At 49.4% G+C, this 14,681-nt stretch overlaps 1 protein-coding gene across 1 annotated transcript in view; it reads left to right on the forward strand.

The window, feature by feature from the left end:
- The window catches only part of LOC119179967 (neprilysin-1), a 35,922-nt gene that overhangs the window by 9,108 nt on the left and 12,133 nt on the right, over positions 1-14,681 (forward strand). Inside the window, exons 6-10 of the mRNA XM_075888138.1 lie at positions 608-688; positions 2,436-2,597; positions 6,604-6,690; positions 7,173-7,375; positions 7,893-8,075. Of these exons, the coding sequence (XP_075744253.1) occupies positions 608-688; positions 2,436-2,597; positions 6,604-6,690; positions 7,173-7,375; positions 7,893-8,075 (716 nt within the window). The remainder of the gene's footprint in view (positions 1-607; positions 689-2,435; positions 2,598-6,603; positions 6,691-7,172; positions 7,376-7,892; positions 8,076-14,681) is intronic.

Genomic DNA, 14,681 nt, shown 5'->3' on the forward strand with positions numbered 1-14,681 from the left:
CAACAGAAGTGTCACTAATACAATCACCTTCTTTCTTTTTAATGTGATAAGCCTCCATTAGTTCGTTCGTCACAGAATTGGTACTCCTGCCGAGAATTCGAATGGGACAAAACCATTTGACATGCACAGATCTTGCAATGCATAGGCAGATGAAACGTCAAAATATTTTTAACAAACCGCTGTCCTATATTTTGTGTTTTTCAGTCCTCGTCGATTTTGCGTTTCCTAGTTTTAAAATTATGAATCAGCTAGCGCAGCAACGCGTACTATTGTAGCTTAATAAGTTTTATAGGTGTTGGGTTGAGATGCTGCTGCATTATTCACTTCAATTTATTTAGGTTTCTTTCAGTATTACAACGCTACAGCTGATTATAAAAAATAATGCACTGTCTGCTCTCATGGGCCTCATTGTCAGTTGGTTTAGTCTGGTTATGAGTGGCAAAGAAACCAAGCCATGATTTTTTTTGCTTGAATCTCAGGCATCCGCTAATAAAGTAATTTTCTTCCCAGCGGAAAGCGAAAACGACACATTTATGCGTGCACAAAATGCGGGATAGTTGCGAAGCTAAAATCAATGCATATTGTTTTTTTTTCTTCCATACTGCAGACTGTCCACGCACAGAAGGCCCCTACAACCCGTACAGCAACGTGTCCCTGAGCTGCGAGTCCGAAGACTGCCGAGACTACGGTGAGATGGAGGGACGTCCTGTGCTGTACGCTTCGTTTCGGCGGCAAGGCGATTCGCTAACGCTGGCTGCCGTGCAGTGCTCTGTGCATCCCATAAAACTGTAAACGGCCACGAACTACTCGCACGGCTTTGATTGACAAGTCCTCGATGTTTTTGAGCAATCGCGGTTGTACTGTGGTTACGCTGGTCTCGATTTGACCCGAAAAACATGGGTTTATATTTCGACCGTGGCAGTCTCACTTCGATGGAGGTACTCACGCTCAGGTACACCTTTATGAAACTCTAGCGGCTCGGAATTTACGGAGTCCTCAATTACGGTGTGCCTGAACATATCGGCATTTCGGTGCTTAAAGCCTCATATGTTGTACCACTTCGTCGCTATTTTTTTGCCTCGTGTCCCTTCTTTTACTATTGACACAACGAAAGAAATCTTTCGAATCGTTCTTGCCGGTACGGCAGCGTGAGTGAAATGAATGTGCACATCCACTACGGTATGCGGTTCGTGTTATTTTTCCATGTATAGATTATTGCCTAAGCGCTGCACATCGCCTTTAGTGCAGCACATTGTTTACCCCCGAACAAGGACTGAAGTGCACAAATACGCGAAATTACGGCCAGTCATATCATTTCAGTCTTCAAACTAAGTCAAACAGAAAAGCTTCGTCTTCGAACAGGACATAGGTTGCTGTGTTCATAATTTCTTTAATATTTCCGATAGACTTTCTTTCCTTCACGACGCGTACAAGAGCAGGCAGCTGGTTTTTTTTTCGTGTTTACACAAATGTTTTTGCATGCACATCCAATAGCTCATGATTGTGATGAACATAGATGTTCAGCCTCGTGGGTGTGCTATATTAAACATTTATAGAGTGGCACCACACATGCGGGTATAAAGGGTAAATACGCGAGCGCTAACATGAAAAAAATGAAGTAAGAAATGAAGAGCTCAGTAACATATGATTGTGAACTAAATGAATAAAGCCACCCGAGAAACAGAGCACATTAAACAGCTATTCTTTCAAATAGAGCTATAGGCTTTACTCTTTCGTATGCAAACCCAGAAAACACCTGGTTTCACAAGCCTGACGTTCAAGCTGACCAAATGTTAACGCTTTCGGTGAAGCTTCAGTGAACAAATAGTGCAAAGTGTTTGTTTAAGTCCCCTTGCCCTTTCGATTGATTGATTGATTGACTTATTGATTGATGTATATGTGGGTTTTAATGTCCCAAACCCACCATATGATTATGAGACACCGTATATAGTGAAGGCTCCGAAAACACCTGGGATTCTTTAACGTGCTCCGACCCCGCCGCGGTGGTCTAGTGGCTAAGGTACTCGGCTGCTGACCCGCAGGGCGCGGGTTCGAATCCCGGCTGCGGCGGCTGAATTTCCGATGGAGGCGGAAATGTTGTAGGCCCGTGTGCTCAGATTTGGGTGCGCGTTAAAGAACCCCAGGTGGTCTAAATTTCCTGAGCCCTCCACTACGGCGTCTCTCATAATCATAGAGTGGTTTTGGGACGTTAAACCCCACATATCAATCAATCAATCAATCAATCAATCAACGTGCTCCGAAATTTTCTTGCCCTTTCCAACGGCAAGCGAAACCGAGCTATCACTCGGCCAAGTCGGTATCACCGCGTTAAAACGTGGCAATTTCCGCACACGTGCTCTAGCTTTTTTTCTACTGAAGCAGGACTCGTAATTGGAGCTGCATCCCTCTTGCGATTCAACGCGACCCCTACGCAGGCTCAATGATGCGTGCGAGCCTGATCTCGTTCATGGAGCCGTGCGAGGACTTCTACGAGTTCATCTGCGGAGGCTGGATGAAGGCGGCTCGCATACCACACGAGGAAGTGGTCTACAGCACCATGTCAGACGTGCACCGGCGCGTAGAGAACGACATCAGCGGTAAGCAGCCCGTGTCCTTGACACACTGTGCGCTTATACCGCATGCCCTTGATGTTCCATACTGTGTGACCAAAGGCAAAGTTACTTAGACGACATGTGAGAACTAACAGACAATGATGCTAGGGAATGTATAGGGGATTCGATTAAAAGCAATTGTAATACAAATGTGAAGAAATAAAAGTGGTCGAAAAAATAACTTGCCACCGGCAGGATTTTGCCAGTTCCAAGTTATGTTTTCGACCACTTTTCTTTCTTCAGGTTTACATTACAATTACTTCTACTCACATCCCCTGCACATTCCCTGGCAGCATTGTATGTCAGATGTCATTACTATTGTGTCTAAGAAAGGAAAGAAGCCCTTAAATTGGCATTTATTCATATGATGAGATTATACTCTGACGACACTGAAGGTAGGAACATGGGAGCGTCCACCTCCCCCTGGAGGAGAAAAACACTCTTCCCTCCCCTTTAACTCTCTCGGACACTCATGCTCACCGCCGGGTCATCGAGCCATCCGAATGGCGGGAGCTGCGGACACTGGGTACTTCAGGATTCTCTGACCGCAAGCTATATAAGACGAGGACTGTTGCACATTACTCCTCTTCCCTTCCTTTTCTTCTTATTCTCGATCCTCATGAAATGTTAATCAACCTCAGTGCGTACGGCAAGGGCAGATCTCATCACTACAAAGGATCGGTCTGGTGACGAGGACCAGCTACCAGTCGAGACCAACTGGATCCAGTTCCAACAAACTGGAGGCAGCGGTGGGATCCTCCTAACCCTCAAGCCCCATAACCGCGAATGGAAGAGGCACCATCTGATTCCAGAAACTAATTTGTGAGAAGAATGTAGCCCTATCTCCACAGCTCTCGCTGTGCTACGCATACACGAATTATGCAAAAGCTTTCCTGGCTTACCGATTCGAGCACAAGCGCGCGGTGGCGGATGAACGATGGGTCAGTCAGTGAGGCCTCAGTTATTGCAGTCTGTCGCTCAAGCAATAGCGTGGTTCGCTGGACAAAAAAAAAACAAAAACAAAAAGAAAACACGTGTTTTATGCTGTAGTGTAATCAGTCGGACTGTTGAAAAGTATCAATAATTGATGCCGTGGGAGCAGGGCAAAGTTTTTAAGAGTGCCGTAAAGAGACACGCGATCCCCTCCTACTGCGTAGAAGAACAAACGGTGAGCGCTGCTGTGTAGGTGGAGTGAATCGTCAAGCCGGTGAATATGAAAGGAGTCTTGTACAGACCAGCGTAACAAGGGTGAGGAGGAGCTTGTGGTGAACATCCGATATGTTTTAATTTCAAAGGCACCGTCTAAATCACTGTGCAATGCTGTGTTTGTAAGTAACAAATACAGAACGTTCGAGCAAAGTGCCCTCGTATGGTGGTTGAACCGAACGAGCACATGCTCCGGCTTCGATTTCTTCCGTTGCTTACTAGTGTCCACATGATCAAGTGCATCCAACAGGCACCAATATTGCATGCACAAAAGCTTGACAACAGGAAGCGAAGCATCAACTCCCACAAGGCAGGAGCGGCTCGCCTGTCCCAACACACGGCGGCGATGCAGTGCTTCCGTCGCTCTTTCTGATAAGGCCTTGCAGTAATTGAGTAAAACGGTTTCGCAGGCCAGTTTTTGTAGGCGTTGAACACCTTACACTAGAGCAGTTATTAGACATTCCTTTAGCCACCACACATACGAGGAGCGTTGCTATTTTCTAAACAGGAATGCGAGGTACGCGGTACCACACGTACAACGAGGTAAATAACCACGGTGGTCGTCTGCTCGCTTTCCCGAGAGTGATGAGCGAGTTCAACAACTATGGCGCTTCAGTCAGCGCGTAATAGACAAATAACTGGAGATCCGCGTAAACACTCATTCGATAGGCCTGTGTCCAAACGGTAACACATTGTTTACACTGTTTACTTTTTCCGCTTCCCGGGCGTCTGCCCGAAGACGGGAAGCGGACAAAGGGGTTCGCATATGCGCAAGTGGGCTCGAACGAATTAATGGGTCGTCGAAGCCGGCGCAATCCATACTAAAGTACTCTTTTCCAAGATCTCCATGTATACATTGCCTTGGGCTTTCTCACCTCGGTGGACGGTCTTTGGCAATATGTAGAGAGAATGTGGTCGTGGGCTTGTTAGTCACTCGGATGTCTTCTTTGATGATGCACGATACATATGAGTCAGTGAATTTTTATCTATAAGACAGGCGTTTGGACTAGTTCGTCATTTAGAACTGAGCTATTTGCACAGCGCAAGACAACGAGTAGTTACGGCGTAACTGCGGATGGAAGAGACACGGACACAAAAGAGCACTGTAGTTTCAGTTGTGTTGATTCACGGGCCGGACACTGAATTTCTCGGCGAGCGTTGCGGTGCTTTTAGAATATAGGTTCTTTCGTAGCTGTTCTTGGTGAGTTTTTTCAACAGTATTTGCTTTCATTTGTATAAATGCGCAAGCTGCTACTTGCACTTGTGCCTTCATACTCCAGCGTTATTGGCCGACAGGACGAATCTGAAGGGGGGGTGGGGTGCCTCGCCTTTCTTGTCTACGTGCCTTCTTTATAGAATGCATGTGTGTTATCCAAAAACACACATTTGCCAATGCCTTCTCAGCGTTGCTAATATGACCAGCGTCAAAACTGACTGCAACTACACTTTGGAGAATGGTTGTATCACACGAGCCTTATGAAATTACGACCCTGAATTGCTATAATGAAAATCCTCCAAGATGGGTGAATTTTGAGTTCGCCGTTCACTCGCAGTACAAAGCCACAAGAACGTCCATGTAGATTACCTGATACCTATGAGCTAAAACTGTATAGAGATCATTACTATTTTAGCGATTGTAGTCTTGGCCCTATACTCATGGTCGTAAAATGAGTTTCTACATAAGGACAACGAGATTGAACTTTGGTCTAAGGGACGTGTATTTTCATTAAGAGGCCCTTTGTGGTCAAGCCGCTGGACCCATCTGCCAGTTACAGAGAGGTCGTGATGCTGTAGCCTACTGTGACCTTAAGGGAATACGAATAGTCGAGATTATGTTAAGGAACACTGCGAAAAAAAATAACATTTTGGGAGGATTGGGCGAAGTGGGTCACCAGGTGTATGGCTGTTCTTTTACAGCCTATTATTAGTAATAGTATGTGGGGTTTCACGCCGCAAAACCGCCATATGATTATGAGAGACGCCGTAGGGAGGAGCTCGGGAAATTTTTACCATATGGCGTTGTTTACTGTGCACTGACATCGCACACTACACGGGCCTCTACCATTGCACCTCCTTCGATATGAGACCACCATGGCAGGGATCGAACCCGTGACCTTCGGGTCAGCAGCCGAGCACCCTAGGCACTGTTCCACCTAGGCGGACTTTTTTAACGGCATATCAGCAAAAATTGTTTTACACATAGCAAGTACGACATCCATGACTTACCTGGTAGCACCTCTTCGCAACTGCAACTCCCCTGAAGCCTAATCATTCCAATTGCTCAAAGCCTAGCTGGGTTTTACTAGACCTGGACCGTTATATTTGTCTAATTACTCGACAAATTTGGACACAAAGACTCAATTAGCAGTATGCAAGGACAATTGCTTCAATAGGACTTCATAGAAATTGTTTCGAGAGCGTCAGCGAAAGCGGGTGTATACGAAGACTGGAAACAATAAGGCTTGATTATTCCTTGAGATGAATTAGAATGGCATTGCCTGCTGTAGTGTGCTTTTGCGCGTGCGCAGCGGTAGGCTAATTATGACGTATGGAATAGGAGTCACTTTAGTCAAAGCATTGCTGGTTGAAAGTGAGATCCATAATGAAGAAAAACGGGACGCTCTCCGCTGATACGCTTTTCCGTCGACCCAGCTGCGCAACAAATCATTGTTGTCATTTATAACTGTAGCTTTTACATTTTATTGTAAAAAAAACGCGCTACTTAGTAGTATTTCGAACCTTTGGCTTACGTGCCCACAAACCGAGTTTCACTCGTGATACGCAGACATTCTGAACAACACCGTGATATCATATCGGGACCAGACAGCAACCCAGAAGGCGTCAGCTCTCTACCAGGGCTGCATCAACATTGGTAAGTTGCTGGTCATCGCTGCATTCAAGTTCCTGAGCGCACGACGTCCTCGTTATATTTTAGTAGTGTTTGATAGGGCTTTTGCGCTTGTTCGCGTCCTTGTTTTTTTGCCCCTGTCCGACTGTTTGCATCAATTCTACTTTGTTCACGTCACGTAATTGAGATACAGAGTTACAGTTTCTCATTTTCTTTACAAGTTCACTCATTGCGTTTAAACAATATTATTTGAATTCCCAATAGCGAACAGATAATCGAAAGCACGAAACATACCGTAGGCTTAGCCGTGGCCACGAATGGCCTCGGCGTAATCAACGTACGAAAGGGCGGCCCATGAAGTTATTTAGCATGAAGGGCTAAGATCGATACCAAAATGCTATCTCTGCAACATAGTCATGATCACTGTTTAGGACTTTTTTCCATACGCGGTTCTATAGAATCAGCTCAGGGATGTCAATATGTTTGAGCATACAACATCGTTTCAGACCTGCGCAACAGCAAGGGGGTCAAGCCTCTGGAAGACCTGCTCCGCTATTTCGATCTTGGCCACTGGCCGACCCTTAACCGGACGGCAGTGTTCCGAACCTTCTTCATACTGGGAAACGTGATCCGAGAGCTCGGTCTCGACGCAATCATGACAGTTCGCGTCGGGATCGACTACCACAACAGCGACAGATACCTGGTCTACGTGAGCGCATGCTTGTCTAGCTGTCTAGACATACATTTTTGCATACCTTGTGTAAATTTGATCATTGTGCGTGATAGAGGCAGGGGGGTGTGTGTGAAGGGGTTAATGGGTTAAAAGGAAAAAGCGTAGAAGTCCCTGTTTCACAATGACCTGATTGTAAAATTGCCAAAGACAATCCTGCAAGTAAGGATAATGTCTGAAACCCTTACACAAAGGCAATTGGAACATACTCGAAAGTTCACCGTAGCTCACGTTCACATACCTGTGCGCTATATGGGGGAGGATGTGCGCGTCTTTTCACACGTTTAATGTGAATGTTGCAGTGTGTGTTACTAAGGTATCTAACAATAAACTTTGGAGCCTAGTGTAAAGATCTTGTGAAGCCATTTCGAAACCATCAAGATGCGTGTACGATGCCTAAATGATCATTTACAATCACTTGGAGCTTTTATTTGCAATTTACAGACCATTCGTCTCGTGCACTTTTGTCCATCGCTTTGCCACACTGTGCGCGCAGATCGGGCAGCCGTCTTTTGGCGTAGAACCAATGGTGTTGAGGGGCCGTTTCCGGTCGCCCTTCTTCCGCATCCTGCACCGGTACAAGATCTACATCTACCGCTGTGCACTACTCATGGGTGCCACCGTTGCGGCAGCCGACGTCGTCAACGAGATCGTCGCCTTTGAGGCAAAGCTGGCAGCCGTGAGTTTCTCGACAATGAATATCTTTTCTTTTGTGAATGTGTTTTTACGCGCTGCCTGTGTGGTGTGGCGGGACATTCGAGAAGGGGACAAGGAATGTAGCAGGCAATAAAAGTGCTCGGGAGTTGCACCACTGTCAACAATATTAAGAAACATTCGACAGAGGCCACGTACTATAGGAATCAACAATATGCGAAGCACGCGGAGTGAAGGCCACTGAGGTTTAATAATTTCATTGTGTTAAGCGGTTTATTGGCGGACACTCAGCGATGATTCACGACAGCGACAGTCAATGCGGGGATCGACTCTCTGCACGAGCTGCTCTTCTTCTTAAGAAAAAGGGCGACCCACTAGAAGGCGCTGAAGAGGATGACCCACTGTTCAAAGGCTTTACCACAACTACCCCGGGTACGAAAAGGGAGCCGCCTGGCGACCTAACAGCTGGTTACAATGAGCGGGTCATGGTAGGCCTTGAGGCGCTCCACGTTAACAATGTCGCGTCCTCGACGACGCATGTCCGAAGATTGTTCGATGGGTTCAATCAAGTAGTTGACTGGGGAAGTGCATTTGACGACACGGTAGGGGCCTTCGTATTTAGGCAATAGTTTTGAAGATAGGCCAGTTGCAGTAGTAGGGATCGAGAGCCAGACGAGCGCTCCAGGGAGGAATGTGGGTGCAGTAGTACTGGCGTCAGCGCGAATGCTTTTTTGCCGCTCTTGATCATGCGCAGTAAAGGTCTTTGCAAGCTCTCGACATTCTTCAGCAAGCTTGGCTGTAGCAGAAATAGGTGCCCACTCAGACGGATCTGGCCTGTACGGAAGTATCGTGTCGATGGTGTGTGACGGGTGCCTTCCATATAATAAAAAGAAAGGTGAAAAGCCAGTAGTGCTCTGAGGGGCGGTATTATATGCGTAGGTGACGAAGGGTAGAATGGAATCCCAATTTGTGTGATCGGTGGCGACGTATTTGGAGAGCATGTCGCCCAGCGTACGGTTGAAGCGTTCTGTGAGGCCATTCGTCTGCGGGTGGTAAGCAGCAGTTTTGCGGTGAACAACGTTGCACTCTTTGAGAATGGCTTGAACGACTTCAGACAGGAAGACACGGCCTCGGTCACTGAGAAGTTCCTGGGGTGGGCCGTGTCGCAGAATGAATCGTTGGAGCAGAAAGGAAGCCACATCGCTCGCTGTAGCCGCGGGAAGAGCGGCCGTTTCGGCGTATCGCGTGAGGTGGTCCACAGCAACAATGGCCCAGCGGTTACCAGCCGACGTTAGTGGAAGTGGCCCATACAAATCGATGCCAACGCGCCCAAACGGCCTGGCAGGGCAAGGTAGAGGTTGCAGACCTACCGGCGACAGGTGCGTTGAAGTTTTGCGGCGCTGACATTCTATGCAGGAGCGAACGAATTTCTGCACGTAGCGGTACATGCCGTGCCAAAAGTACCGTTGGCGAATGCGGTGGTAAGTCTTCGATACCCCGGAGTGCGCACACTGCGGATCAGAATGAAATAATTCGCATATGTCAGAGCGCAGACTGCGAGGTATGACTAGTAGCCACTGGCGGCCGTCACCGTTGTAATTGCGTCGATGGAGGAGGTCGTCGCGAACGGCGAAATGGTGGGCTTGACGACGCAACGCGCGAGTGGATGGAGTGGATGGATCAGTCAGCAAGTCTATCAGTGAGGCAATCCATTGACCCTTGCGCTGTTCAGTAGCAATAGCATGAATGCTAATCGAAGAAATGGCAAGGTGAGACACTGAGTTGTTGGCATTGTCGTCAGGCAAGGGAGAGCGCGACAGCGCGTCGGCGTCACCATGTTGCCTTCCATTGCGGTACAGCACGCGGATGTCATAGTCTTGCAGGCGAAGTGCCCACCGGGCGAGACGGCCTGAGGGATCTTTCAATGACGACAACCAGCATAGTGCGTGGTGGTCGGTGACGACATCAAATGGGCGACCATACAAATAAGGTCGGAACTCTGCAAGGGCCCAGACGATTGCCAAACATTCTTTCTCGGTGACTGTGTAATTAGTCTCGGCTTTAGTAAGCGTACGGCTCGCGTACGCCACGACATATTCCGGGAACCCTGGTTTGCGCTGCGCAAGGACAGCGCCGAGGCCGACACCACTGGCATCCGTGTGTACCTCTGTAGGGGCCGTAGGGTCGTAGTGGCGGAGTATGGGAGGCGACGTCAACAAACGACGAAGTGTTCTGAAAGCGTCGTCGCACTGTGATGACCACGAATGGAGAGGCCCGTTACTTCCGAGAAGCTTCGTCAGCGGCGATATGATAGTCGCGAAGTTTCGAATGAAGCGCCGAAAGTAGGAACACAGTCCTACGAAACTGCGCAGTTCCTTCACGGATGTCGGCTTGGGGAACTCGGTCACGGCCCGAAGCTTGGTTGGATCAGGGAGAATTCCGTCCTTGGACATGACGTAGCCGAGTATTGTCAGCTGCCGAGCTGCAAATTGGCACTTCTTCAGGTTCAGTTGCAGACTGGCGTTTCTCAGACGCGTTAAAACATGCCGAAGGCGTTGAAGGTGCGTCGAGAAGTCAGGAGCGAAAACGACGACGTCATCGAGGTAGCACAGGCACGTGTGCCATTTCAGGTCACGCAGAACTGTATCCATCATGCGCTCAAAGGTGGCGGGCGCATTGCACAGCCCAAACGGCATAACGTTAAACTCGTACAAGCCGTCGGGGGTGACAAAAGCGGTCTTTGGTCGAGCGTCCTCAGCCATAGGTACTTGCCAGTACCCTGAGCGCAAATCGAGGGATGAAAAGAATTCTGCTCCTTGCAGGCTGTCAATCGCGTCATCTACCCGCGGTAGTGGATACACGTCCTTACGAGTGATCTTGTTGAGGCGTCGGTAGTCCACACAGAACCGCACAAAACCGTCCTTCTTCGTGACGAGAACGACAGGAGATGCCCAGGGGCTGCTAGAGGGGCGAATAACATCGTGGCGAAGCATGTCGTCGACTTGCTCGTTGATTACACGGCGTTCTGTGGGAGATACGCGATATGGACGTTGCCGCAGCGGTGGCTGTGCGCCTGTGTCGATGCGATGCGTAACGGTGGATGTGCGGCCGAGAGAAGGTTGAGCGACATCGAAAGAAGAGCGGAATTCTTCCAACAGGCCCAAAAGCCGGGAACGCTGGCCCTGCGTAAGGTCGTCGGGTATGCAGGGACCGAATATATCATCGGATGATGAAGCAGATGTCGAAACAGCACCAAGCGTACAGGAACTTGGGTAGTGCATGTCATCGGGTTGATCCATAACTTGCGCGTCTTCGATGGGTTCCACGCTGCCGAGACATTCTCCTCGCACCAACGTAACGCTGTACGGAGATGAGTTCACAACAAAAATAGTGGTGCTGCCGTGAGTGAGTTGCACGGTCGCGAAAGGAACCAGCAAGCTTTTTCTTATGAAAACACGATGAGATGGCGAGAGGAGTGCAGCGGTGTCAGAAAGGCTTGCGCAGTAGACCGACACCGCAACGGACGAGTTTGCAGGCACTTGAGTGTCGTCTCTGACGAGTAACTTGCTTGCAGCGGATGGACTGTCGGCCGGCGTCAAAGAAGAGAATGGCGCGAGTTCTATTTCTGCTGGTGCGCAATGAATGACGGCGTCGTGGCGGGAGAGAAAATCCCATCCTAGGATGACGTCGTGAGAGCATGAAGAAATTATGATGAATTCGACCGCATACATCACGTCCTGAATCATAAGGCGGGCTGTGCACATCGCTGTAGGGTGAATGCTTTGGGCGCTGGCTGTACGGAGGGAGAGCCCGCAAAGCGGCGTGGTCACTTTGCGCAGTAATCGGCAAAGTTTTTCGTCCATCACGGATACGGCGGCTCCAGTATCTACAAGGGCAGATGCACGAACGCCATCTACAAGCACGTCTATCACGTTCGACGGGCTTTCCTGAGGGCTTCCGCAGTTCGACAGCGTCGCAGCCCTTGCCTCGTGGACTGCGATGACTAGTTTTCCTGGTCGCCCTCGAGTGGACGTGGCCGCATCGGTGACAGTGAGCGACGTCGTGGAGATGGTGAACGGCGGGTAGACGGAACGGGGCGGGACGACGGTGACATAGGCGGCGGTTGGTCATAAAAGCGGCTTGACTGGCTGGGAAAGTTGGAGGCGACCTGCGGTTGCTGCACACGATTGCAATATCGTGCCACATGACCGACGCAACCGCAAGCAAAACAGATGGGGCGATTATCAGCAGTGCGCCATTGGTTTGCTGGTCGCATCCATGTCGCAGAACGTGATTGGCGAGCCGGCTGCTGATATGAGTGCATGGTAGGCGGCACTCGGGGCACGTGGGTGACGCCGGCGTATGTAGGCGAGGCAGGTTCTCCAAAGGCCTGGGGCCTCGCGACGGTTTCGGTGTAATTTAGCGGAACAGTGACAGAAATCGGTGGGGGCGGCCTGGCAACAACTTGGGCGTAGCTGAGTGGCACAGATGCAGGAGGTGGCTGGTGGTATTCAGGGACGACCTCCGCGATTTCCTGCTGAATGGCTCGGCGGAGCGGAGGTAGAAGTGTACTTGATGGCTGTTGAGCTTGTTGTGGGGAAGCAAAAGCCAGTAGAGAGACCTGGCGGGCAACTTCCTCACGCACGAACGACCTGATTTCGGCGAGCAAGGTTGCGTGGTCTGGAACTGCTGACAAGGCCGAAAGATCAGCATCACGTGGTGGCGGACGACGGGTCATCAAGCGCTGCCGCCGCAGCTCGTCGTAACTTTGGCATAACATGATGACTTCTGCCACAGTGCGGGGGTTCTTTGCCAGGAGCATGGTGAAGGCATCGTCGGCGATGCCTTTTAGAACATGCGTGATTTTGTCAGCCTCTGACATGTTCAGGTCGACTTTCTTGCACAAGTCAAGGATGTCCTCGATATAACTTGTGAAGGACTCACCGGTCTGCTGGGCTCGTTCACGTAAACGCTGTTCAGCTTGCAGCTTACGAACAGCAGGGCGGCCGAACACGTCGACGACAGCGGTTTTAAAAGCGGACCAAGTCGGGAAATCAGATGCGTGGTTATTGTACCACATTCCGGCCACACCCGCAAGGTAGAAGAACAGGTTACCGAGTTTAGCTGCTTCATCCCAATGATTGGGGACGCTCACACGTTCGTACATGGCAAGCCAGTCCTCGACGTCGGTGCCATCCGCGCCGGTGAAGACAGGAGGGTCGCGGATGCGGGGGACACCGGGACATGGCGGCGACGTAGGAGGAAGCGTTTGCTGGGCGGCGTCTTGGTACATGGTTGGAGGCACGGTACGGGATCGAAGCTCCAAGGGCATCGAATGCTGACCGAAGGTGTTTGAAGGGCACAGCACTCCCCAGCACCTCCACCAAATTGTTAAGCGGTTTATTGGCGGACACTCAGCGATGATTCACGACAGCGACAGTCAATGCGGGGATTGACTCTCTGCACGAGCTGCTCTTCTTCTTAAGAAAAAGGGCGACCCACTAGAAGGCGCTGAAGAGGATGACCCACTGTTCAAAGGCTTTACCACAATTGAAACAACTGTTGCGGAATCTTTCTAAATCTTTCTACAGGTGTTGTACACACACATAGCTTGAACAGTCGCATGTATTGTATAGCGTGTTGTTTACGAGCGTAACGATGTCCACACCAATATTTGTATTACCAATAGCAGAAGCGGCAAAGTGATATGTAGAGCGCTTGTACCTGCGAGAACGGTAGGCCTGGCTAGTTCTACGTAGGTCAAATTCAGTGGCTCGCACTTAGGTATACAATTGACGTCAACCCGTCGTATCGCCTGTATCATAGTAGTACATATGTATTGTTTATGAAACGGCACTGCAACCACATTTGACGCTACACCAACACCATGCCTCCATAAGGTACTTTGCCGGAGCAGCTTCGACACCTGGCATGACTCTGTGGTTCAATACTTCATCGTCATGCTGAATGCGTAGGTTTGAGTCCTCCTAGAACTCTCTGATATTTATTCATTCTTTGGATTCGTGCGGTCAACGCTTCCATTGTCAGTTTTTCCTAACGCCCTCGCATTTAAGTTACCAATGTTTGTTCTGGAGAAGTGAAAATTTCACTGGCTCACTTTTCTCTGTCGGACACTATATGAATGAGAACTAACTAAATAGTTCGCGTTTTCTGTACTCCCAGTTCGCGGGTACTTGTAAACTGTCAATCACCTATGGTGCATATACCCACATACCGAGGACTGTGGTACACGAGTATGTACCGCATGTGGCAGCAGGACAATGTTCGACGACGCACGTGACAAGACTTTTATATTAATCTTGTCATGATCGTCCAGCTAGGTATATTTGCCAAGTACTTGAAGCGCCACCGAAATCGACAGGATCGCACGGTGAAGGAAGAAGGGGTCGGGCGTGACATCGAGCGGCGCTTGAGCAAGGCTGGCGCGAAGGGCGCAAAAAAAAATTCAGTGTTATTTTGGCTGCATCAGTGAGAAGACGTGTCCGGTCGCTCTATTATATGCGCTCCTCAATTGGTGCCTAAATGCCCACCCTCCCGTAGAATTTTTGGTGTATATACCCTTAGTGAAGGAGGTGATCATGAGAGCGCCTAGACTTAGGTGGCTAGAAGA

This window comes from Rhipicephalus microplus, chromosome 3, assembly GCF_043290135.1.
Source record: "Rhipicephalus microplus isolate Deutch F79 chromosome 3, USDA_Rmic, whole genome shotgun sequence".
In the NCBI taxonomy this organism is placed as follows: domain Eukaryota; kingdom Metazoa; phylum Arthropoda; class Arachnida; order Ixodida; family Ixodidae; genus Rhipicephalus; species Rhipicephalus microplus.